Source organism: Lates calcarifer, linkage group LG19, assembly GCF_001640805.2.
Source record: "Lates calcarifer isolate ASB-BC8 linkage group LG19, TLL_Latcal_v3, whole genome shotgun sequence".
In the NCBI taxonomy this organism is placed as follows: domain Eukaryota; kingdom Metazoa; phylum Chordata; class Actinopteri; family Centropomidae; genus Lates; species Lates calcarifer.
The window spans coordinates 18,555,164-18,581,128 of record NC_066851.1 but is presented as its reverse complement, the minus strand read 5'-3'; the positions used below and the strand labels follow the sequence as shown (position 1 = coordinate 18,581,128).

General features: G+C 41.0%; 2 protein-coding genes across 11 annotated transcripts in view; both read right to left on the bottom strand.

Annotated features, from left to right (window-relative positions):
• Positions 1–11,681, bottom strand: part of dtnbb (dystrobrevin, beta b) — a 35,236-nt gene extending 23,555 nt beyond the window's left edge. For 5 of the 10 annotated variants that reach the window (XM_018663456.2, XM_018663457.2, XM_018663455.2 and 2 more), the window contains exons 1-10: positions 11,027–11,545; positions 8,550–8,596; positions 6,949–7,016; positions 6,597–6,677; positions 6,236–6,449; positions 4,290–4,375; positions 3,829–3,983; positions 3,600–3,705; positions 2,862–3,028; positions 778–902 (exon numbers count right to left, since the gene is read on the bottom strand). In XM_018663456.2, coding sequence (XP_018518972.1) covers positions 778–902; positions 2,862–3,028; positions 3,600–3,705; positions 3,829–3,983; positions 4,290–4,375; positions 6,236–6,449; positions 6,597–6,677; positions 6,949–7,015 — 1,001 coding nt within the window. In that variant the 5' untranslated portion in view covers position 7,016; positions 8,550–8,596; positions 11,027–11,545. Of the gene's footprint in view, positions 1–777; positions 903–2,861; positions 3,029–3,599; positions 3,706–3,828; positions 3,984–4,289; positions 4,376–6,235; positions 6,450–6,596; positions 6,678–6,948; positions 7,017–8,549; positions 8,597–11,026; positions 11,546–11,607 lie in introns of those variants that run through there. The other 5 variants (XM_018663459.2, XM_018663460.2, XM_018663451.2 and 2 more) reach the window with 4 other exon arrangements.
• A 23-nt stretch (positions 11,682–11,704) lies between these two features.
• Positions 11,705–25,850, bottom strand: asxl2 (ASXL transcriptional regulator 2). Its single transcript, XM_051078127.1, is given in 13 exon segments — positions 11,705–16,303; positions 16,752–17,484; positions 18,273–18,378; positions 18,522–18,618; positions 18,886–19,046; positions 19,804–19,863; positions 20,158–20,278; positions 21,295–21,413; positions 22,661–22,703; positions 22,705–22,803; positions 23,052–23,160; positions 24,218–24,300; positions 25,652–25,850. Coding segments are annotated over 13 exon segments (3,630 nt in total). The 5' UTR covers positions 25,709–25,850; the 3' UTR covers positions 11,705–14,461.
• Positions 25,851–25,965: the final 115 nt, after the last annotated feature.

Sequence of the window (25,965 nt, the reverse complement as noted above, 5' to 3'; positions counted from 1 at the left end):
ATTACTCACTGACACTTGCCAGCAGCAAAAGCATATACAGACAGCTTAGATTTATGGTCGTGACTGGAATATGAAAACAGGATGTTGTTATGAAATGTGCCATGAGAAATGTTGAAAGCTTGAATGAAGAAAGTTGAGAGATTTCCTGTGATCCTATTAATGCCACAAACAACTGAAACCATAAATCACTTTTTTAATCTGAAACATTATTAGATTGTGTCTAGGTGGAGGCCAAAAGCATCGGAGTTTGGGTGCAACAATGATGAGAAAAATATGAAGTGACCTTAGCGATGTGTGGACGACTGCGGGTGCATCTCTGTGGTGAAACTGATTATGGAAATCGTACAATTTTTCAGCTGAAATGTAAATGAATGCGCAGGGTTTAAGACAGCAGCAGAATATAATGCATTTCCTATAATGACTTCGAGGAGCTTCAAAGCCTGGAGTGTGAGATTTATACCATCGTCCTCCCGTTTCATTGCCAACAGACTGATGAGGACGACTGTGCAGTTAGCGGCGGTGGCATTGGAGCCTGCGTAGTACATCAGCATTTCCACGTTAGCAAATAATCAGGGGCTTGACATCTTAGCGAGATGGCACTCTATCAGTCATGTGGAGGGAGCGAAATGGAAAAGATGGAGGCAGTTGCATGACAAGAACAGACTATAGATCATTCAGCACACTGAGCCTCGCTGGGCTGTTAATCAACAAATCTGTTGGGGATCTCTCATTAATGACACAAATTGCAGTAACAAATGCCTTGGGAATGGGACTTACACAGTGTGGGTGAGTTCCTGTGGTCTCTCAGCCTGCTCGGGGAACACAGGATGCGGTGGTTCTCCGATGGGGACGCAGCCTAGAGATTTACTGATTGCATGGCTCAGCTTTTTGGCTGGAGACTTCTGTGAGGAGGGCAGGGGGAAAAAAACAACAACAAAGTATTGTCACCTTGTCTGTTGTACCCGCTGCTGTCATCGTGTCGGAGCAGCAGACACATTTTTAAGCTGCTTCAGAAGTCATTTACATAACTAGGTCAACAGTTTTGTTTACTGTGTCAAAAGTGAGGATCAGCAGCAGTTTGTGCAAACTCAGGATGGGCTTGTATCTGAGACTTCAAAGGCGGTTTTGTTGGCTGCTGTAATCCAGACTGGCCTACAGACCTAAAACTGCAATGCAACTTGGCCATGATGTTGCATTCAATGCACATGGGACATATGGGTGTTCCAACATCAGATGGTTGTATGATCACAGAGTCATTCCTGTTAGGGTTCTCTGCACTGACAATATAACACCATGTCCATCACAGTTAGGTTTAAGCACTTCCAACTTATTAAATACCAGGTCAGATATATCAGAGCTTTCAGGAAAAAATCTACATTTCCAAGTAGTAATTACAGTTTGGATGTTCTGTTCTAGTATCACTAATGCTAGTTACTGGTGAGTGATACTGTTTATCTTCAAATCTGACCACTGTCATGTTGTTCTCAGAAGGTTAGAAAAGCCTTTGAAACGACCTCTAACACAGAAAAGTCAGACTAATCTGTTAATTTTGGATAAATTGCAGGATTGCAGTTCCTTACCAGTAGAATGATCAGTGTAGCATGTTCTGCTACTTAGGAAAAAACATGCAAGAAATGAACGGTTCAAGCATGATTTTAAATGATTTACACATCTGTTGTCAAGGGGGAAAAGGCTTTGTAAAGTTAATGGACGTCTGGTATTGAAAAAAACAGGAACTGCTCAATTTTACTACGTAAGTGCTGACTGAACTTATTTTTTACAATGATGAAAAAGCAAGAAAACTGCTTCTAAGTGAAATGTCACAGTAGGAAAAATTGTATATTGCAGATTGTGTGCTAAAGGAGATGAGCTGTATCCTAAAGGTTAGCAGTGAGCCATGTCTGAACGAGCAGTGAGTTGAGACTTTGAAACACAGTATTTAGTGAAATCACTGTGAGGTGTGCTGTTGTATAAATGTCATTAACACATTTTTCATCTTTTGTATGACTTTTTGAGAATATTCTGGATCGGTTTCTCACTTGTGTCTAGTTCATGATCTCCATGTCCATTATCTATTATATTCTTCTATGTGTGTTGTATGAATCTGAATGTAAAACACATTGAATTTACTTGCTGTGAAAAGCACAATAGAAATGAATTGCCTTGCCTATACAGTGCAAATAGTGACCTCGGTTGCAGATTGGAAGTGACACAGCAATGGACGCCTAAATGAGCAGTCACATTTTCTGTCACAGGCAGGAACATTCAGTAACACTGCCAGATAATCAGAATAGAGGTGAACTGAAAACGCTACCATATGCCAAAATGACTTTGAGAACTGGAAACCAAATGACATGTTGACCAATGTCACAGATGTGTTTCAATGATATGTGATTTACACCAATTTGTCCTGAAAAGAAGGAAAACATCCAGATCAGATTTAACATAACCTTCATCATAAATGTCTTTGTGTTTTTTATTTTTCACTCAGGGAACTCATTCCGGTCCTGAGGCTTCATGAACGGTCATTCTTCTCTGTATAAAACCTGAGTGGGACGGGAATTGGATTTGGGATCCGGCGCTTTGAACCCCCTTTTTTCGATTTATAACGTAATGATCGCGCTTTGGGGGAATGCGGCAACACTGCGAATTCAATCAATACAATTTAATTTGCCAAAAGAGTAAAACCCCATAAAATCCCACTCAGATTGCTTCAAGAGGACAGGAAATGTAGCAGGACGGTTGAATCGTCCGCTACGTTGTAAAATCATTCCACACTCAGAGAGATATTGACTTTTGAGTTGTTTAGAAGAGGGAACAACACAATGTTAAATTGAGAGTGATCAGGGTTTCCGCCTTACCCAAGATGAGTGCTCCTTCATCTGGTGCTGGTTGCTATGGGGACCATTGGCATGGCCACGCCAGAAGCAGCTCTGACAAAGCTGGTAGCCATGGCACTGTTGGCACCGGTACCGGAAACCCATCATGCTCTCGCTCCGGCAATATGAACATTCCACTGGATGGAAGACTGAATGGTGAAGAAAGACAACAAAGAAACACAGGATTTTCAGGTCAGAGCTGTGACATCTCTCTTCTCTTCCAAACTTTTATATCTGATGTACCTCACAATCAGTGTGTGGAAAGTAACGGAGTAGATTTACTCCAGAAATGTACTTAAGTCCAATTTTGAAGTGATGTGAATCCTTTTTATGTTTCTTTATTCTTCTACATTTCAGAAGTAACACTGGCCTTTTACACCACTACATTTATTTGACAGATATAACTTTTGTAACAGATGAACATTTTACATAAAACAACATGAAAAGCTTATGAAATACAACAAATCAGAGGTTACTGTATCTCCTTACAAAAACACATCTAGCTGAGGCTCCTTGTCACATTTAAACACGTGGTACTGTAGTTTATTTGTTATGGTGACAATAAAGATTAACCTCACACCAATCTATAATATAAACTGTGTTTCCTCTTAAGCATGAGTATAGAGACATATATTGTTTTTAACTAAATTCCAACATAGATACTAGTAACTGAAGTACATATCTTCTACTAAATCAGCCCACATTTAGTCCAGATCTTACCATTTTCAACATTAGCAAGTCGGTGCATGAGTGGCAGCCAAACAAGACACTGTGGAGGAGGATCTGCCATCAACACATCCAAAAATGTGTTCAGCATGATCTTCTTCTAGATACAAACACAAACATATGTGTATCCAGTGAGAGGTGTACATTATTACAAATTTCAAAGAAGACAGATCAGAGCAGGAGAAGGAGAGGAAGCAGAGAATGAGGTGCTGATATACCCTACCTGCTGAGGGAAGCACGTCCGCACCGAATGCTCTGTGTAGCCGAATGAAGGGCCCTCGAACACAGCTGTGGGCAATTTGAGCACCTCCCGGAGAAACTGATCAAACTTAGCAAACACCATGACTCCACTCGAGTCAGAGATCTGTGAGAAAATATCTGAGAGACGGGAAATGTCAGACTTTATTCTTGGCAACAAAAAAAAAAACAGTGCAAACAGGTCTTCTGATTCTTATGTGCACGCACTACTGATCCACAGTGCATACAGTCAGCAGAGTTAACACATGAGCAGTAAATGAATTCTGCATGTGCGTTCCAACAGTGCCCCCATGTGTTTAATTTGAGTAACTACATGAAGCTGTCCCAGGACTGTGGAAAACAGTGCATGCACAGCTAACCAGGTCATCAAATATACATCTGAATCCTCAGACACGTTCTGTGTAAGGAAGTCAAATATGTACTTACAGCGGAGTTTATCCACAATTTTCCCTCCACACATTGTTGCTAGCATTGCTTTCATTGAGAAAACGGTCAACTTCCCGTGGCTTTCACTGTGTGGAGACAGAAATGTTTCATTAGTACATTAAAGTGAGATAAAAATTTTATTAAAAGCAATAAAATTCAGCCTTGTTCAGGGGTTTTGCTGCTTCACTTTGCCATAACTGTGACTTCTGCTGCTGACGTTAGCTAAAATTGTTTTAGCATGTCACATTCTCCCATAATTGTCACTTTGGCCACAGTGGCCACTGTAATAAAAGATAATGTAATGTTTGCAGAGAAATATCACACATTTATGAGCATTCAAATCAAAAATTAGGCTACAGTGAAAAGTAGGATCTGTTTTATTTTATTCCATTTTGTGCAGAACCTCCATTTTGCCTGAAAATAATGCAAACATAATTGAAATGTGTGTGTGTGTGTACTCTTTATGTTGCATCCATTAGGACCTTAAACGTCACATATCATGAGTTAAGCCTTAAATCACAGCTTAACATGCTATATGCAGGTCATTATTAGTCTGCCTCAAGACCCTTTAAAATCTTTTTAACTTGCCAAGAGAGACCAGCTCTTTCATTTCAGATTCATTTAGCTCTGACTTCCGAGCAGAGGTACATGAAAGCTCTTCTGCCTAATTCAGTTTGGACCTCAGGGACAGATAGCGAAACCGCTTCCTGTGATCGCAGACAGTCATTTCCACGAAGTTTCTCAGAGATACGGCAGCATGAATAATAACGGAGCGGGACCAGAGTGGCCTCCACAGATAAAAGTAAACCAATTGAATGGGCCCATGAATGGACAGGGCAAGCAGCCAATCAATTTGATGCACACAAGGTACAATAATGAGACAGAGAGTTTTACAGTCAATAATAAACCTCGGTGCTCCAGGATACACAGTGTCAGGGCCTTGAGCGCAGAGCAGACATTAAGAGGAGGAAGGATGTACACTAAAACATCACCAGGGATACCTCAGCTGATAGGGCCTTTTTTCTTACGCAGCACGGCTTTGTATGTGATGGAGAGTCAGTCAGCTTACTGCCAAGATATCAGAGGCCTAAATCCTGACTTGATGGTTGGTTTGTACAGTGAGGTCAAATTCACAAATTCTGTATTTCTTAACTTGGAGTTTATCTCTGGCTGTGTGGATAGGGCTTTAAAACAGCATTTTATACCTTTGTTCTGGGAAATAAAATGCACTAGTGCTATATTTTATGGGTCTGTAATTTCCAAACAATTGTGCAGGAAGTTTCCTGGAAAGAAAGAACAGTGTAATTTGGTACTAATTATAGAGAAAACAGAAAATGTTCTGAGGCAGTTATTTTATTCAAAACAGGGCTGAGCATTAATTGTTCAGTTTATAAAAATAGCAGAAGATAGAGGGAAAAAATACCCTTCACAATTTCCCAGAAACTAACATAACAACTCAAAATGTCTTGTTTTTGTCCAAACAACAGACCAAATCCCAAAGATATTTCATTTACTAAAGACAGAGCAGTGAATCCACACAGTAAAAAAGCTTTTTAGCTTGATAAATGACTGGAATGTTTTAGTTAATTAGTTGAAAGAAATCTCCTTGAACTGCTTCATTTGAATTAAACTTGCAGAAAATGTAATAGAACATTTTACTAATTACATGATGTCTGAAAAATCCAAATAATAGAGAACTTTTAAAGTGCCATATCACAAGCAAACAGAACAAAAAGTTTTGCCCTTTATCTTTGCCTTTTTAACCAGTGATGAAGGTTAGCTTCATTTTTATGGGTCACAAGGTTAAAAGTTTCAGGCCCACTGCTCTAACATCTTATGTGGTTTGTTGTCTATTAACCTCTAAGGTACAGGGGTTTGATGTGATACAGTGATTCTGGTGAACAACAGAGACTTGTGCTCCTATGCTCCGTCCACTTGCATCATACCTGTCGTAGGTGGCCACCATGAAGTTGAGCAGCAGCCCAATGGACTGTTCCACATTGATCTGGTGGGTGGTGGGCAGCCGCTTGTTGAGCTGGTAGTAGATGGAAGACAGGATAGTCTCCAGCCGCGACACATTGATTTCAGCATTGTGGTCCAATGTGTTGAGCCCGTTGTCACGAAAGGCTTCGATCATGTTCCAGACATCCACCAGATGAACTGTGAGAAGGGGGGGGGGCAACAGACAGATGTGATCAATTACGCCTGTATTCATGTTGGAACAAATGTTTCTCTTGGTTACACGGTGTCATAACAGCTGAGAGGAGAGGAAAAAGGGGAAATCTTTAAGAATCTACATGCTCTTACGGTTGCATCTCTTTTGCACAAACCGGAGTTTGCAGGCGGTCCTGTAAGTCGACAGTCTGATAACATCGAAGTTTTGAGCTCCTAAAAGAGAAATGCACAATGAAAGTCTCAACGTATTTCTCACAAAATGCCTGTGCAGCTAAATGAAATAAAATTAACCATTTTACAAACACAATCAGGCCCACTGATGATACATTTAAACACTATCACTGTCTTTGTGTGGGAGGAATTATAATGTACGTGTGAGGGACCACGCATCTCCTGCGCAACTTCGAGCCAGTCAAAGAATTACATGAGCCGGTGCTGACTATGAATAGTGAAAAGAGATTTCTTCTCAGTCGACTCCACTCACTCATTTCCATGAAGAGCTGTCTCTTCTCCACCATGGCCTTGCCCCGTTTACTGCCTTCCTCGATCATTCTGTGGCACATCAAACAGCAGAGCATGCAGCGTTTTACTGTTCAGACAGCAGCATGGTAATAAATGCAACACACAGCTCCGTTCAGTGTCCAAAATCACTCAGATACCACGCAAGTGAGTGGGATTTACATACAAATCATGCATACGACTGAAGAAAATGTTTCCAGAAAATAAGATTTGTTGTCTGACAACACAAAAAGGGAGCGTTTACCTAAACCTTATAAATTAATATTTAGAAGGTCTGGTCTTTCTGTGCGCATCATCAGAGGACGCAAACAGATAAGTGATGTGTTACGTGATCTTGCTATGTGGCTGAAATGTACAGATGAGCTCCTGAACACTGGTGTACTAAGAGGATACAATATGTTCTTTCACTATTTACCCTTTCAAGGACTGTGTTAGTCATCTCTCTGGCTTTGTCAAATATATAGATTATGTGGCTTTGGTCAGGTTTTTAATAGATGATGCAACCAGTTATAGAGATGAAATTAAATTAAGAGTTTCATGATCAGCACACCTTAATTTAATCAATTTGAAAACCTTAACTAATGACCAGTCTGAATTGCCATTTTGTTTAATTTGCTATTAAAATCAATGAAAAAATGGAGATGTGGGCAGCACTTCAGGACAGAGAAAACCAGAATAAATGATAATTTATTAAGTGTTTCTAAAGGTACAAATCGTGGCACAGTTGAACAAATGTAAGTGCCGCTTAGCCCAAAGAAAAGGGGGGAAACAGCTCACCTGATTCTGCTAAACTGTGACAAAATCACCCTCTGTAAAGCTCTCTAATTAACATGTTATATCTCATTTGTTTAATCTGTACAAAAATCAGAAATGTAAAACTGACAAGTTGTGGTTTTATGGGTGGGGGTGGGGTGGGGTTATGTGCCTCATTATTTCTGGGCTAATCTTGTGCTACACTAAGCTGACCAGACAGAAATACAATTAGCACCTTTCCCAAAATGTCGAACCAGTCAGCTGAAGTGTGCTGACAATCTTTGTGCAGGTATCAGATGATATGTGGAAGAACAAAAAGACTGCTCATCTCTTTCAGAAATATTTACAACATCTCAACATCTACTGAATTTTAACCTGTGATGATGCCTGACTCAACTTCAGTGCTGGCTCAGTTCAAAAGGGATGGGGCCTTTTTTCTTCCTTTTTTTTTGCTAGAACTTGTGTTGAAGACAAATTCCCTTTGAAACAACACAGGTTTCATTATTTCACTCCTTCCTGTTATTTTACAAAAAGTGCCATCAGGGCTTTTATTGTGGTGGCGTCAGTCATTACTTCAGCGTCGGTGTTATTTATTCTTGAACAGTGGACGTTTTAATTTGAAAGAGATGTCTTTAATTGCTCTTTAACAATAATATTACCCTGAGTTATCATGAAATGAAGATATCTCATAGTAATATCAGTACATTAGTGGCACACATTTGTGGTCTGATGTACAGGGAAATTGAATGTCTAATAATAATAATAATCAAACCTCAGCATCGTGTATCTGATTTTATAAAAAAAAGTATTTACCTGTCGCTGGCTGAATGTCAAACAAAGTGAAACCCTAAACGTCGAGCCTGTGAAGAAAAAGCCAAATTAAGAGTTAGTGCGGGTGTCTTTCTTCTCGATAGGACTGTTACTATGAGAGATAAGCTATTCCTCGCTGACAAAATGTGGCTGACTTTTAAATAAGTAATTAACACCTCCCCTCTCTCCCTCCTTCAAGGACTTCATTAACTCTCAATTTGTGCTTTTGTTTCCCCTCTCTCTCCTCCTGTAGAGATATTGGTGAGCTGGCTGGGGAACACTCCAGCACCCGTGGTCTGTGCAAATGATAATTCTCCATGACATCCCGCTCAGCAGTGACTGCATCCTGTGGGCTAATGACACCGACTGAGCCGCAAAGGAGCCACTTAATGATGATGGACACGGAGCACATTACGGCCGACCAATGACTGATGGGCGCTGAGGCGTCCCTGGGCAGCCTCGGACCATGGGGCAGAGCACCCAAGACATGTCTTGATCACATGCATGTTCACAGGGTGCTGACTGGGGGTGGATGGGTGGGGATCAGCTGACCAACAGAGCGTAAGCAACGAATCCGAGGTTCTGCTACCCTCAGGAAGTCAGCAGACAGGGAGGGTTTGCTTTTTTACAGACACCCTTCTTCTCACGCTGATCTCTGGTGTTATGACAGAGCCTCTTTCCAGTCAACAACTAGCAACTCTGGCTTGTGTTGAGTCGGCTTTTATCCCTCTGAACAGGCACCAGCATGGGTCTTTGAAAGGGTGTCCTCCACTGAAACACTGTGTTATTCAATTACAGCATTACCCCATTCATTAGTTCAAAGAATAGATATGATCAGGGCTGCAACTAATGATTATTTACATTAGCGTATCATTATTTTCTCCATTAACTGTCAAGAAATAGCAAAATTGATGATCACCGTCTCCCAGAGCTCAAGGTGACGTCTTCTACTGTCTTGTTTTGTCTGAACAACCAGTCAAAAACCCAATTAAATTCAATTAGCAGTGACAGAAAACAAAGAAAAGTGGAAAATCTTCACTTTTGAGAAACTGAAACCAGAGAACGTTTGGCATGTTTCTCCAAAAAAATAAAATGACAGGAACCTTGAGGTGATGATCAAAATAGGTGCCAATTAATTTTTCATTGAGCGTCTGATCGATGAATTGACTCAGTGTTTCAGCTCTGATTATGATAACCGATCTCACAACCACCAGATGTGGTTGCATTTTGAGGCTGGAATAAAGCACTTGGCGCCAAATCAAACAGTTACTTTAGTGCTTTGAAAGTGTATCGTGGCTCTTTGTAGCTCGATGGGCGATTCATGACTCCAAACCCAGTCAGGATTAAGGGTTCATAAGCCCCCAAAGGCAGTTGGGAAAAACTTGGTCAGCCTAATTGCATACAGAATGGGGTCTTAAACAGGCAACAAACTGGGCAGTTTAAGGGGCGATAAGTCAGAGAAGCACTAATGCACTGTGTGGGGGTGTGTGTGGAAGGCTAGAAAACATTTCCTATGCAGTGGGAAACCCAACAGACACATGTCAGCAAAATAACACAATGGTTCATTGTAAATATTCAAGCTGTGAAGTAACTGCAGAAATTCATGAGTAGGCAACTCAGGCCTTGGTTTGGCAGGCACTGTGCAGAGGAGCTGCGAGCTGTGCATGACAGCAAACGGCTATTTAATAGATACATTTATTATTTTCTAGAAGATTAAGGGAAAAGGCAGAAGTTCTTCATAATTCATGGACAGAATGATTTCACAGATGAGAGCACAGTCAAAGGTACAGACCAGAATCAGTGTGATAAAGGTCTGAATTAATGGGATTTTTAGTCAGCTGCATTCACTCATTTCCACATAAATGATCATAAGCTTGTGGTATTTTTAATGTCAGGCTTTTTTATGCCACAGTAAGACTGAGCAGTGATCATTACAGGCCTGTAAAGGTGCATTTTACTGTAACCGCACCTTCAGCTTCGAGGTAATGACAACATCCTTTGACGCGAGTCAACATAAGGACTCGGTTACTGCAGTATCTCCCTTCCGCTGACATCATTCACTTCTCCGTTTGTACAAGCCTCAATTCTCACACTGAGCAATCCTGCAACACTTAAAATACACTTCTGAAGCGACGGCAGAGCACAAACGCAGCCATATTGCTGATTTAACTGCCTATTTACCTTATTTCCGCAATGGGAATGATGTGTCGTGATGCCCGTAATTTTTTTTCTTTTTTTGAATGAGAAACAATAGCAAACCTGTATCTTTTCAATTCTCTCTGGTGCCTCGACAGTCGAATAAAGAGGCATAGCAGGGAACTGGCCTTTACCGGAGGAAAAATCACGCAGGTTGCGTTTAGAGCATCATCATCATCATCATCATCGGCAGAGGCAGCAGCATCAGCATCAGATGGGGAGGATAAGTGGTCCAGGGTGAATAAGGAGGATATTTCCTCCGTGATTCACAGCCGCACTCTCACCTTTGATGAATTCACGCGTGTGTCCGCCGACGTTACAGCTCTCCGAGCGATGAGGAACGACTCGGACCATCCATCATCGCATCTCAACCTCCTCTCCCGTTTCATTCGACTTCAGTCTTGGGAACTGCGGTTGTAGCCGCACATAGAAACGTACGAGCGCCCCGCTCTGCTCGGCATCATCAGCGACCCAGCGGCAGAGGACGGCAGAGCAGAACGCGAGCAGGCTCCGAGATGCCATGCGCGGACACCTACTACAGTTTACGCATGTGCGCACGCACTCTGGTTAAAGGCGCGCTACTACTATTGCTGCTGTTACTCTGAATTATGATCCTCGGCATAGTACAGTGGAGATGAAACAAGAAACACAGATTGAATTTAATTTAAAGGGGCACTCCATCTTTTTAGTTCTGCTCTTTCATAAAGTCAAGTGACTCACAAGAGACAGGTTTAAAAAAATAGATGGTCAGAATTGATGCAGCAGAGACACCGAGATGACCCTGTAGGTTCATGTTACAATGACCAGTTTAATCTTGTGTCCATTTGTATGACAGTTAAAATACTACAATACCCATGAGCCTCACCTTCACAGACTCTAGTCCTCATTGTGAAGAGTAAATTGAACTTCAGGTGGCCTTCACACACCTCTGTGCACCTGTAAAAGACAAAAAACACACAGAATGCTTTTCTTTTCATTATTTATTCATAATAGTCTATAACTTTTGATAAAATACACTTTGTTTACAAGTGCTGATTACTATATTACATTCACCCGGAGACATATTAAACAAATTCACCTAGTGACAAACGTGACATTTTAAAAATGGTGGTGATTTTGCCCGTGACAGTTTTCCCCCATCGCCAATTCTACGTATATGAACTGTTCCTCTAAGTGCACACGCACACACACACACATACACACACACACACACATGCACACAACAGGTAACTTCAGTGACAGAGGGGACTGCTGCCTGACTCATGTTTCAGTCCTCATTAACAAAGATTTCAGCTGCCTTTCAGGTTGTGATTGAATGTTTTCTGCAGTGCAGTCCAGTCCCCAACTCTATGTGAGTAAATACAGCATTCTAACATCACATTCAACCAAGATAAGACCTAAATATTTTTGCAAGGGTGGTAAATCAGATTTGTGTTAAACACTGGTAAACCAGTTATAGTGAAACGACTACGCTGGAAATCTCTCCAGATTCTAGCCCTACAATCTTAAAACCAATTTTCCACAAGACACAACCTCCCCCCTTTTAATAGCAAATACATTTAAAAATTGACTTGGGATTAATCCACTGACCTAAAAATGGTGCTTTGAAAACATTTTCCTGTTTTCATTTTTATAATGACACAAATTGAAGACAGCTAAAAGGATACACACATTAGACAACATCTCTATGGAAAAATACAAACGAACGGATCCTTTGAAAAACTTGGGCCATACAGAGCATCAGATACCTGGGCAATTTGAATTACAAAAGTCAAGTTATTCTCTGTATGGTGTCTGTCCAGTCTGAGCAAAATTATAGGAAAAACGGACAGCCAATATATTATTATAGTAAATACCCTGTTGATTTGTCAAAAACAATTAGCAAATAGATTTTTTTATATTAAAATATATTAATTAAAATATATTACTTTGATTAACTAGTCAGACATTTAAAAACAAGTTCTGATTATTTTGTTTTCTTAAGGTGACTTTGGCTTATTACCTTGGAAATAATTGCTATAAAACAGGCCTACTTTGCACCTCCAGGAGATTTTCAAAATATAAATGATGCGTCTTTACTTGCAAATCAGCATGAGCACCAGAAAAAAAACAAAAAACCTGCTGATGTAAAGCTCCACATCGGCCCTTTTGCATGTAAATATGTGGTAAAGTAAGCATTAATGTTGTGTTAACGTCATCATAAAGCACTTACAAGGTTGTAACAACAAAGCTTGTGCATCACATACGCACATTACACAAACATTATACAGTGTTATTTTGTGCTTACAATACTTCATACCACATTGATATAGAGGAGAATTCACTCACTATGCTGCAAAAAGGCCATTTAAAAGTGAAGTGTTACACCTGCCTGTTAATCGGTGTCATATTGTACCTCCAAATCATTTTGTCAAACTGAAGCATGCTATGCTGAATCATTACATGATTAAGCATTTAGCGTTTTCGCATAATTTACTGTTCTTCTCTATTTTCTTTCCACAGTAAAAATCATTTTATTATAAACAGCTGGATATGCTCAAGCAACGTGTGCTGCACGAATAAAATAAAATAAATTTCTACATCTAGGCATATATCTTATAATGAGCAAATATTTACAGTGAAAAAACACTGCCTTGAGTGTTTTTGATTTCTTTTTTTTTTACTGTGCCACTGCTGATCTATCTATACAGATATACAAGCACAAGAAAACCCACTTCGAGGGAGACAATATCTACAACAAACCAGCTTTTGGGGGAGAAAAATGCAGGTTCACACAGTAGGAAGTGACTTAAGACCTTAACCTGGAATGGAGAAGATCTCAATTTGCCAAAAGGAACATAAAGGTATTTTTATATATAAATGATTCTTCTTTTCCCTGTGTTTGGATTTAAGTGCTGTACACAGTTACTATTATATCTCCAGGTGGTTTTCAAGTGCTTTGCCCTGTAACTGTTAGTCAAAAGCATGATGTGATGTGCATTCCTCACAAGTTGATTTTTTTTTATAAAGTATCATTCAAAATTCCTTTTAAATTCTCTTTCTAAAACTATACATGTTCTTTCTAGTTCTTAAATCTGAGTGTGTTCAGTTATAAATGTACAGTTTTTATATAAAATAGTTACTGTAAGTTGCACTTCCCTGCCAAGCGTGCATAAATGCCAAATAGGAGGTACTCTACAACCAATGATTATCATTAGCGCCCTTTTTTTTTTTTGCCTTTAAACCACGACTGATTAGGCCCAATAATAAAAAGTGTCAGTCTAAAACACAACAACAGTCATTATGTTCTACAAAAATAGCAACATTCATTTTCCCTCCTTTTTTAAAAACTACACACATACACACACACACTCTCTCTCACACACACACACACATATATATTTAAAAAAATATATAACGCTAATCCTAGCCGAGTGCAAACATTATCAGATGTTATATTTGTCACACATCTGACAGACTACTGATCTGATTGAAAACTGATCGACATTTCTACCAAAACAATTGCACAAAACAACTTATTTTAGATGTTGATGAAACAAAAGACCATCCAGTGTTAATCCTTGCCTTTCTAACAGCGACCACATAAATGCTGGCTGTTGTGTCTGGAGCATGGCTAATATGCTTCACCCCGCTCCACACTGGTGCTGACTGACCTGCTTCTGCTTTGTGCCTTGATTCAGTAAATCAAACCGTGATGTCTTCTTGTTCTTAATTTCATATCATCGTACCACTAAACACGAGACACATAGTTTCGAGGGGCCGATGCAGTCGTCATGGCAAAAGGCTCCGCACCCTTTGCACATGATCATCGCCTTCAGTCGGCAGTAGCATTTAGACTGGACATCCTCCATGTTGGAGCCCTCGATGAACGACTGTTCAGGTGAGGGCTCGCCCTGGTTGCCGTGGTCTAACGAGTGACCGGCAGGTATGGTGGTGACGGTCACCGAGAAGGACATGACGCTCCCGTGAACGCCGCTGCCGTCGGTCTCCGATGAGGACGTGGAAGAGCTGGTGCCTGCAGTGCTATGGTTCAAAGTGTGAGGTACGGACATGCTGATAGTGCCACCGAAGCACGACGCTACCACAGGTTCCTGATTATCGAGCGTTCTCTGGGTTTGAAAGGCAGACGGCCGCTGGTGACTGGGGTCCACTTGGGTAAGATATGGCTCGGAGTTTCCTTGATTACTATTGCAGAGTTCGAGGTGCCTTCGGTGTGACTGAGAAAAAGGGCTGGTGTCTTTGGCTGTCGCCCTGGCGCTGTTGTTATCGGCACCAGCGGCACTGTCCTCTGATCCAGGCTCAGTCTTTACGTTGGAGCAATGCTGAAAGCTCGCTGCTTCATCAGACTTGGTCAATGAGCATCCCTGCTGCTCTGTTTTAACCCCAGAAATGGGAAAGAAAACTTTCTTGGCTGGTTCCTCTTCCTTAGCCGCCTCCTCTCCTTCTGTGCTTTCCCTTTTTAAACCAAACAAAGACGTGTTTGGGATGGCAGACTGGTGCAGTCTTTTACTCTCTGGTCCTCGGCCATATGTGGACACATTGAGCAGGTAATGTCCTGTCATGGCAGGTCTGGGCATCCTCTTACGACCCAAAAAGCCTACACAGATCCTGGATTGGTCCTGATGCTCTTCTGCATGCACCAGTTGATGGGCTTTGAACTGTGGGTGCTGAGGCCCCAGACCTCCATAGGGCTGGCTATGCTGGACTTTCCTCTGCATCAGAGCCTGTACGATCTGTTCCTGAGTCTCCTTGTCAGGAAGTTCCCTGTGATGTCTAGAGTATTCTGAGAAAACTCCAGCCCGTCCTGTTGTATTGAACTGGTGGGACATCTGCTTATCAGCCCTGTGCTCAGCGGAGTGTGACGTCTTTCCCTTACTACCAGAGGGTAAGGTTGACATCTTTACTTCCACCTTGGACAGCGGTTTTGGGAGGATTTGCTCCAGTGGAACCTCTTTGCCCTGCAGAAGCTGAGTGACCAGCGGGTTGTTTGCAGGGATGCAGGAGCTGGTCCTGGTTGATGATCCAATAGGAGATGAGTTTTCCTGTCCCTTCAGAGCGTGCACAGATAAAGATTGTGCTGATGAGTTTGAACTCTTGAGGATGCTACGATGCCCTGCACTGAAAGTTACAGCAGAATGACCTTTCTGTATGTCATCAGGTTTGGGTTTGCTGGAATAAGACATCTGCGACCCGTTTGGGCTAAGCTGACCAAAGGGGTCCTGTGGGTGAGAAGGAGGTGTACTGCTCTGACTGCTGCTGCTGTTGCTGGTGGCTGGTAACCTGGTTGATGCCTGTGGGGATGTTGGGCTGGGGCTTGGCGATGGCTGTGTCTGCTCACCGCTGCCTCCTCCTGGGCCCGGGCCTGGCACTGCTCCCTTAGATGCAGATGATACTGCAGCAGCCGCTGCTCTCTGTGCTCGGGCGAGCTGAGCTTTAGCTTTGATGTCAGCCAATGTGCGAGCACCAGTGCGGCCTGGGCTGCTCAGCGGGGCAGGGAGGGGAGTCCTGGGTGAGACTTGGCTGGGTGACACAGGAACGGGAAGAATTCGTGACACTGGGATCTGCAAAGTGGAAAGAAAGAGATGTTAGGGAATTATTTCCGAATATGCATATATGAGAAATCCACAACACAGCTTGATAAACTACTTTTGTGTCACATAATGACCTCTTCACAAGTACAAAACCCTGCTGGAAGTAAAAAAAAATAGGGATTTACTGGGGAAACTAACACTATTTGGAACATAATGAGCCTGGAGATCAATGCTGGAGACATGGATTATACTGCAGGAGAGGTCTCTATGGATATTTTGATCATTTTAACACATTTTTTTGCCATGACTCTTGGCTGTCATTGAAATCCACTCTGATGAGAATCCAAGCTGACTACAACTGCTTCTATCTGCAGAGAAGCAAGCTACAAACTTGTCAGAGCCACCTTTCAAGCCTACAAGTGGTGAGTTTTTGATTCTCAAAAGACAAACAGATCAGAGGAGACTTTAACTTTCCTACCTTCAGTGGTGGAACCCTCTGATTTGTTGTTGACGTTGGCGTAGCAGGGCTGGATATGGATGATGCTGGGGGAGATACGGAGGAGACTGAAGATACTGAGGAAACTGAGGACATACGGGGCCTTTTCTCTGGTGTCAGTTCACCCTCCATCTCACTGAGGGATTTTCTTTTTAGAGGCTCTGAGGGGCCCCCGGGCTCAGAGGTGACCTCTTCACTCTCCTCAGCAGGCTTAACCACAGATGTCGATTGATCCTCTTTTAACTCTGAACCAGCCTTTGGTGGAGGGCTCTTCTTCACAGGCGACAGGGGGAGTTCAGTTTTCTCCTCCTTCACTTCCTCTTTATGCTCCTTATCAGTTAGTGGACCTGCTGCACCCCGTTCATTCCGTCTCTCCACCTCTGGTGTTCTCACTGCAGGTGTTGGCTCAGTCTGAGACGTTGTGCTCAACCTACGATCCTCAGTGTGCTGCGAGCGCCGTGTCTTCATGGGCTCTGTGGTGGAGACTGGCTCTTTTTGAGCAGGCGGTGCCCTCAAAGGCTCCTGCGATGATGTCTGTGTTGGCTTCACGTCTTTCGCAGCAGCATCAGTCTGGCTGCTGTCCTGTGTGCCCTTGGTTTCCTCTGGTGCTTGAGCGGCAGGTCCTGTCTGATGAGGGGGAGACTGGGGCCTGACAGACTCCTGATTCAGATCAGCCTTTGTCAGCTCTTTGGATTCCTCGTAGCTGAGCCCAGAACTATACAGAGAAAAAAAGGGGAGCAAAAAGACAGACAAAGAAATAAACCCATAAATCAACAGTTTTCTTTCTTAAGAAACACTGAGCTTTTAAAAGCGACTGTTCAGTTAAAGATTCCCTACATCTGGGATCATTCTGGCATGCCAAGTTGGTCTGAACATACAAAGTTGTGTATTTTTTAAATAAATAAAACATATTCTCTGGCTGACTAATGGGTGGCCTCGTATTGTATGATGTATGAGATAAGGTGAGTATGGTAATTGGTAATCATCCAGCCAGTCTCTTGCATCTCACCCAGACTGACTGACTGCTTCAACTGGCACCTTGATACACAATCAATGAGCCTTCAGATCTATATACTTTTTTAAGCAGCCAACAGGTCGATTTAATTTGATTTAGCCTTGTCTTGAAGCAATATGATGTTGCTGGATACAAACCAAGTCAATAAAATGTGATGCAACAGTTTAAACATTTCCACTGTAATTCTGCAAATAGCAGTTATACGTCTCTAAGAAGAAATTAAACCAGGTATTCACCTACTCCTGTAATGTGAGAGGGAGCTGAGCATGGTGTTTAGATCCTGTTTGTAATCTCATTCGGTTCTAAATAATCCTTTCAAACACGCTACTGTTTAATTACAATATATTCCTGAAATAAGATATTCAAGTTTGCTAATGAAATGAAGAAAAACTGGGAAGAAACTGCCATTCTAGTGTTTTTAGGTCTTATAAATAGGGGGGTTTTAAATTGAAAAGAATCACAACAATAAGTCATAAAGGAGAACCTACTTTTCACCATAATAGTTTTCAAAGAAGGCCTCCTTCCAGTGCTCAACTTTCTTTTCCTTCTCAACTTCTTGACGCATTCGTAGCTGCAATTCAGGAGTAAACTCCCCTGTGAAGAAAAAAAGTTAGATAATTTTAAAGAGATATTACATCATACTTGTTCAGTGAATTCACACTGGACCTTGGTGACATAATGTTTCATTGAATATGAAGTGAATGCTGTTATTATCAGTTGGAAGCAGTTGTACTAACCCTCAGCCAGTCTCTCTTTCCAAGACTGTGCTGCTGATGTAAAGAACTCATTGTTTAAGGCAGAACTAGTGACCTTGAGAAGGCCGTCCATGCAAGCCTGGGGAGAGGAAGCGCAATGTTAGGAGTAATATCATCATAATCACCATCACTGCATCAGCACATTGACATATAGGATACAGAGCTGAACATCTAGAATCACTCAACACGAGAACAGTTTTTAAAGACTTTTTTATGAGATATTAAACTATTTTATGAGATAGTTCAATATATCAAATAATGACTGAAGGAAATCAAATGCGCACTCTACAGTTAGTGCTAGATAACGCAAAAGAAACATTAAAAGTATGTATAATTTTAGAGCCACCTGCCGGTCAACTTCAGGTAGAAGTTTGAGCAGCCTCTGTTGGCAGTCGGGGGGCAGGACAGAGAAGGTGTGCTTGTTGATGATCGCCCGCAGGTTGGTGTTAACCAAAATAGAGTCTGGAGTCTCCACATCTATTTTACATTTAGTACGTTTGATCTGCCCTGAAACACAAAAAAGAAACAGATGTAAACCAAGACAGATTCAGCTGTGCAAAAATAAATGTCAACTTACGATGCTTGCAATTTAGTCATATTTGTTTTACTTCACCTGTTCCTAGACCTCTAGAAATAATGCATTTAACTACATCTAGGTATAAGGAAGCAGGCATGTACGAGTTTGCACCAAACAGTTTAAAGGAAAAAACTGGTGTTGTTCTACATTTTCTTATCATATCATTATCTCACTTTCCTAATCTTGTTAAGGGCACAAAGCTCAAAGCAGAATAGTTCCTACTGATGACCTAAATGTTTAAAAATGCTAATTTTCTAAAACAGCTTGACGCTGTAGTTTTTAATAAATGCCACTAAAACAGAGAAAGAGGTGCACTTGTTGGGGTCTATTTTCAGCCATGGATTAATACACATTTGGGGCTCCAGTGAATACTTATGGCAGCAAGATGTATGCGCATGTGGGATTGACTCAAAATATACCTGCAGTGTCTGTGATAATTGTAATGAAAGAACATCTCATCCAGTGCAATGCTGTGGTTTGTAATAGTCTTTGGATAGCAATGGCAAAGAGGAATAGGCTACAGAAGGCTTTGAAAACACAGGCAATACCTGATAGTAGGACAAATTCATTATTGGTTTTATTCTTTTCATGTGATTTGTTGACACTAAAAAAATGTAAAACATCACCAGCTCTTTCCCTTACAATTTCAAAACCACTCCATTAAATCAAAGCAGACGTCTGACTTACCTGCACTAAGGCGACCAGCCCTCTGGGAAACCTTCCTGGGTACGACTGGGTGGCATAAATCTGTTTGGACAGAGGAAGAGGAGCAGAAAGAAAAGCTCTGAGAAACTGCAGGACAGAGATCTGACTGTTTTCGGTTTCCACACTAAAGTAGCCAACATGAATATGTTTTGTTGTCTTACTTATGAAAACCTGCAACAGGACAATAACTAAGAGCTGCATTAATATCAGTCATTTATCTTCAAACTGTGTTTAATATCATGCAATGAACACTGATAAAATATCCAAACTGAATGAAAATGACATCTCAGTTGCTCATTATATACTGTATTTGACAATATAATAGCTGCCACCTACCAGTCTTTGTAGTAATGTTGTCAGCCATATCTTTGATGGTTTTCAGAAGCAGTCTGGGACTGGAGGTGGTTGGCATCCCCCCCTGTCTGCGCTGGTTTCTCTGCTGCTGCTGCTTCAAGGCCTGAAAACGAGCAAAATAAGGAAGGAACAAATAGCCAGCATTATGAGAAAACGAGAGTGTGATTGTGTGTAACCCTCTGTTTCCCTGCAACTACTCCCCCAGGGCCACTTGCCTGGTTAAATAACAGCTAAATAACAGCGCAGCAATGAAACATAGCTTGCATAACACAAGCATAAATCACCTCCTTGTTGTAAATCTGTCAAGAAGTCTGATCACCTCAGAAACACAATGTCAACAGATTAAAGAAACAATCTGAGACAGTCCACTGAGTGCTTGTTTTTCAGTTCATCTGATTGAAATATAGAGGAAATCACAGAAGGAAAATACACAATAGATCTTTCAAACACTAATATTTTAACCAAACTGCCATGTTCTAGTGTTGCCTACGCCCTGTAAATGAATACAAATTGGTCTTACAGAGCTGAAAATTCCACACCAGCACAGATGGAGTGAATTACAATCTGTGCAATCAAGTGAAATCTAATTAAATGGAACACAAAAGGCACAAAGCAGCCAATAGGAAAATGTTGAAGGGGTGGATTATGAGAACATTAATACTGTAAAACCAGCTATAGGCATTCTTCCCTGACGCCTCATTGTTTTTAAATAATCAGCACAAGATGCTAAACAGACAGAGAATGGAAGGATAATAAGCACATGCTGGAATACCAATATGGTTTATTTACAGGTTAAAAGCTTCAGCAAAAAGTTTAGATAAATGCAGTGAAATATGCAGAAAAGTATGACATGGACCAGAAAAAAATCATATAAAAAATATGCACTCAGTATATCACTGAAAGATGAAATGCGCGAAAACATTGTAATGTAGGTCATGTGAATGTATCAGGGTGGCAGGGATTTTTATGGGTGTATGTGACTATGAGGGTGTGGCAGGAACTTGTATAACATTTGAAGTGTGTGCTTACACAAGTAACTGATATATTAACTATGTTAATAAATAACTTAAATGCATGTAAAATAAAAAAAATATATAAATACAGAGCCTTTTCCAGTACCTGTTTCAGAGCTTTCTTGCTGTGTTTCTGCGAGGGAGAGATGAGCTTGCTGGTGGGGACAGAAGGCGACGAACATCGAGGCTGCGGAGACGACGGCTGCGACTGCAGCTTGGAGGGAACTATGAAATACAAAAGCACACAACAGATGTTACAAAATACACTTCCTGAGGGTGGTGGACAGACTTTATCGCATCATGCTTTTGTTTTGACGAAACTGAAACCAACACAATGCACAAAGAAGCAGATTACATTTCTTTGCTAAAATATCATATTACTAAAAAAGGGCTGAACATTTCAATAGGAAGATTGTTCAGAATAACCCCCCCCACCTTTGTCTATTGCTCATAAAACATCTTTCTACATACCATAGCACTTTCACTTGTTTCTCTTTCGCTGCAGCTTAATTTGCATTTGACTCTGTAGTTCGTTCGTTCGTTCGTTGCATTGATTAGTTCAAAAATAAACCAATATTGGAGTCCTCCCACTCGCTTGGCAGTTTCTAACTTGTGCATAATCAGGAAGTGGTCACGGGTCATACTGAAAAAATACAGTTTCCTGTTTTAACAGTCACTTAAAATATTCAAGCGGCAGAAAAAAATAATGAGAGTCAGTGAGAGCACAGCCTGAGGAAAACAAAATAATTGGCACTTGACGAAAAGCTCATTCTCCGAAGTTGCAATCAGGCACAATCAGGTGTGCAATTGACAGTAAAGCAATGATTTGACCCCACAGCCAAACAAAAGAGCAAAAACCGCTGTGATGCCATCGTCATGTGCAGCCTGCAGCTCCTCTGCTAACAGTTAACAGAAGACATTATGAACAAAACATGTTTGCTTAAAGATAAAACCCACCTTTTGCCACCATCATGTTTGATGCTCAGTGAATTCCAGGAAATATTTTGTGATGAGATGGTGTAATTTATGTTTGTGGTGCAGCCACTTTCCCTCAACTTGCCTCGTCTACTGCTACTTCAGCTGGTTTCCTGTATTTCCGAAAATGACTTTCAACAACGGCTGAGAAGGGGCGTCAACTCTTATTGCCATAATAGAACTCAGTAACCAATCGGCAAAAACGAGCTAATGAACACAGAAATAAGCCTTACTTACTGTGTTATCTATTAAGTTTGAGTTTGAATGACTGTTGGAAGGAGGAAGTTCTTACTCTTAAATAATCTAAGCTTGCATTTGTTCCTAAAATCATGAATAGGTCTCCAATAAATATTAGACCAATTATGATGACTATTGAATGACCTCAGGATAAGCCAATAAACATATCAGGTTTTGGAGACAGTAATCAATAAACTGTTCCCAAAGAAATTACTTAAAGTGATGCAGAGATGTACAATGCCGTATAGAGTAAACAATACCTCTCCGCATCCACCTTCCTCTCCTGCCCTCTTGTGTGATGGCTACTGCTGTTGTTTTCTGTGCTTCGGGAGTCAGAGAGGTTGTCGCTGCTCTCCTCAGAGCCCTCCTCAGACAGCTCCTTCGCCACATCTGAGATGTCCTTCTAAGAAAAAAAAAAAATAGAACACATACAGTGTATCTTTTTTATGTGATAGATAAAACAGAGGGAGAGCCAAGCAGAGAACTATGTGGAGTTTACAATCACCTCAAGCTTATAATTAACCCACAGCATTCAGAATTTGTCTAGTCAACCTCAAACAGCAAAAGAACCATCTTTTACATCATAATTAGCCCATTCACCATTTTTGGCCTTGAAGGGCAGAAAGATTAAATCTGCTGTGTCCAACTTACCTTTAATGTGTAGACTCCCATTCTGCCTGGAACTTTGTAGAAGATCCCCTCCTCACCACGAGAGTTTGTGTGCAGCATTGCATTCAGACATGCCAGCGGCGAGGTTCCACTGGATCATGGGAGAAAAACGTAAATTACACATCTGTTCCCCTATAAATCAAGACAGCTGGGAAAAAGACGCAGGAGGGGTAAAGGCTGGTCTGATATCTGGGGAGAAACTGCTATCATGCATCAGGAGGACACGTGTGAGTTCAGTTCAGATTCACATCAGTGAAGCTGTGAGGAAATTTGCTCTATGTTTTATGCGGAATCAGCTGCATAAAATTGATTCATGGCTAATCTAATTATTGTAAGGGACTGATATTCTCACATTAAACTGATCTGACATAAAAATGTCTGTTGCATAAAAATCAACACTAGTTCAGTCAAACGTCAGCTCAGTCATGCAAGAGCTCTAGAAGTGTGAAATTATTTTTGTCAACTTGCATTTGTGTGTAGCATACATGTATATAACATACAGATTAGGCAAAATGTTTAGCAATAAAATTCAGTGAGTTAGCAAACATCCAACAACTGTTATCTGTGTGGTTCATTCATTTCCAGTGCTTAGGCTTACAAATAGTGCTGGCTAAAATCTGCCAGATATTTAGAACCATTACGTTAAATTGTCATTCTTTTGCATAATATTGTGTATCAGCATTGAACTTTCCCATCAGTAAAGACATTAGCTGCCATGCTTTATTTTGTTAGAACAACAAATATTTGACGAAACTGGAAAATTCAACATAATATTTTTATGCAACAGGTGGCTCTTAGATGTCTATGTATATCTGCTTCTTTATGCAACTGAACCTCGGACATGTTATTGTTAATAACATGCAAAAGGTAAAACCAAACAAAGTGGCATTGCAGTGAGTTTGTTAAGGTAAGGGGTGGTGGTGGTGGGGGGGCTAGCTTTTTCTTACCTTCTGGATGAGAACAGTGACAATGAAACAAAAAGAAATGAAACAATCATTAATTGAATAAAATAATTGCGACTATGTGATCAAGAGAAAGGAATGTACATGACATGGGCAATCAGTGCTGTAATACTCTCTCTCATGAAAATGTCTCCTTACAGAAGGGCATTTGCTGTAATGAAGATATGATGTCGGGAAAACACCTACCTTATTTCTTTAAGCCTTTCTCTTTGGATCACTTGCAAGATCTCTTTATGGCTCATAGGCGTGTTAGGGTATTTCTCCAAAACCTACAATAACAAAACATCATGATCACAAAATACACAATACAGTTTTATAGTTCAAACGTGTGTGGTCTTTATATAACATGATGTGGCCTTAACACAACTTAAAGCTGAAGCCTGAGATTACACATATTGAAGCCATCCTTTAAAATCTTGATTCCCTTGACTGTGATGCTCAGAATAATCAAGACCACAAAGCTTGTACAAATACTGTGGCTTTTTGACTGTATTACATTTAGATTGAAATATTCCATGATGCTGCTCCATTCTCTGGGCCATATGCACGAAAAGAAACATGCTGATAATATATAACAGGTGGTTAACTACTAAGCTGTAATGTTCACATAAGGCTGGGGCTACTGTCATTCTTGTTATGACATGAATCGGGCATGTAGCAAGATCCCAGACACTTTAATATTAACTAAAGGCAAAACATGTCAGCAAGAGCATGTCACAGTACAGAAACATCACAGAAACTTTCTCTCCATTATTAAAAATAAGACATCCAATTTCGAGCTAACAATGTCGTTTTAACTTTGCTCCCATCTTGTATATTTCTGTGATGCCTGCTGGACTTCATGGGTATTAAAAATAATTATTAATAATCTATGGAATTAGCTACGTTACGTGAGCAGAATATTTACTGTAATTAACTCGGAGCTAATGCATCGCTTGACAACTGATATCCACACAAACAATAATGTTACACTTTCATTATGAAATACTTGCTGGGAGTTTGCTATTTTGTACTCATTAGCATGCTGCGCTAGACAGCTAGCTACGATGCTAGCAACATTTATTTCTATATCTCCCCAGACGTTGGCATGTACTAGATTTACAAACGTGTATCTGTTGTGTGGTTATGGTAACTTACGGGGAAACAAGTTAATACGGACACTGCACATTTTCCCATATTTCACTTCGCAACTGGTATCAAACAAACTTGTTGACGAACTGAGTTGCGTTAGCACGGGAGCTAGCGTGCTAACCTGGCTAACGCGCAACACTGTCGTGATTACTTCACGGTTACTTTACTCGACTTCAAACCTTGACAGACATGTCACCCATGCCGTCTAGACATAACACACAGAAGGGTTTTGAAGGCATGCTTGAGTGCACACGGCTGAGAATCAACACGCTGCATTTTTATTTTATTCTCAACGGTGACAGACAGGGCAAAAGCTAGACAGCTAGTGACAGCGGCTCTCAAATGTCTAACCGTCAACACAGGCCTTGCGCGGCGTACGCAACATTTCGTCTTCACCAGCAGGTCATGAACTCATAAACACAGTTGTACAAGTGGGAGCGTTCAAGGAAAACAACCACAACAAACGGCACGCAATAACACCCAGAATACCGTTTTAGCGGCTTCCGCCCACGTCCTCCCCTTCTTTTTCTTCTGTCTCTCCCGCATTGTGGATGTCTTGTTGCAGAGTAGTGTTGAATTTGTCTGTTTCGGTTGAAATGTTGCTTTAGTTACCGCGTAAGATCCACTCCGTCTGCCATGTTGGACTTACTGTAAAGGGTCATGTGACTCCGAAGGAAACGTCATCTTACTGTATATAGCTGTCATTTCAAAGTCCTCAGGTTTCCCCACATATATTTATTTTAGCTGTCAACTGCAATTATGACCGGGATCACAGGAAAATCTGCAGCTAAACCGCAGCTCTC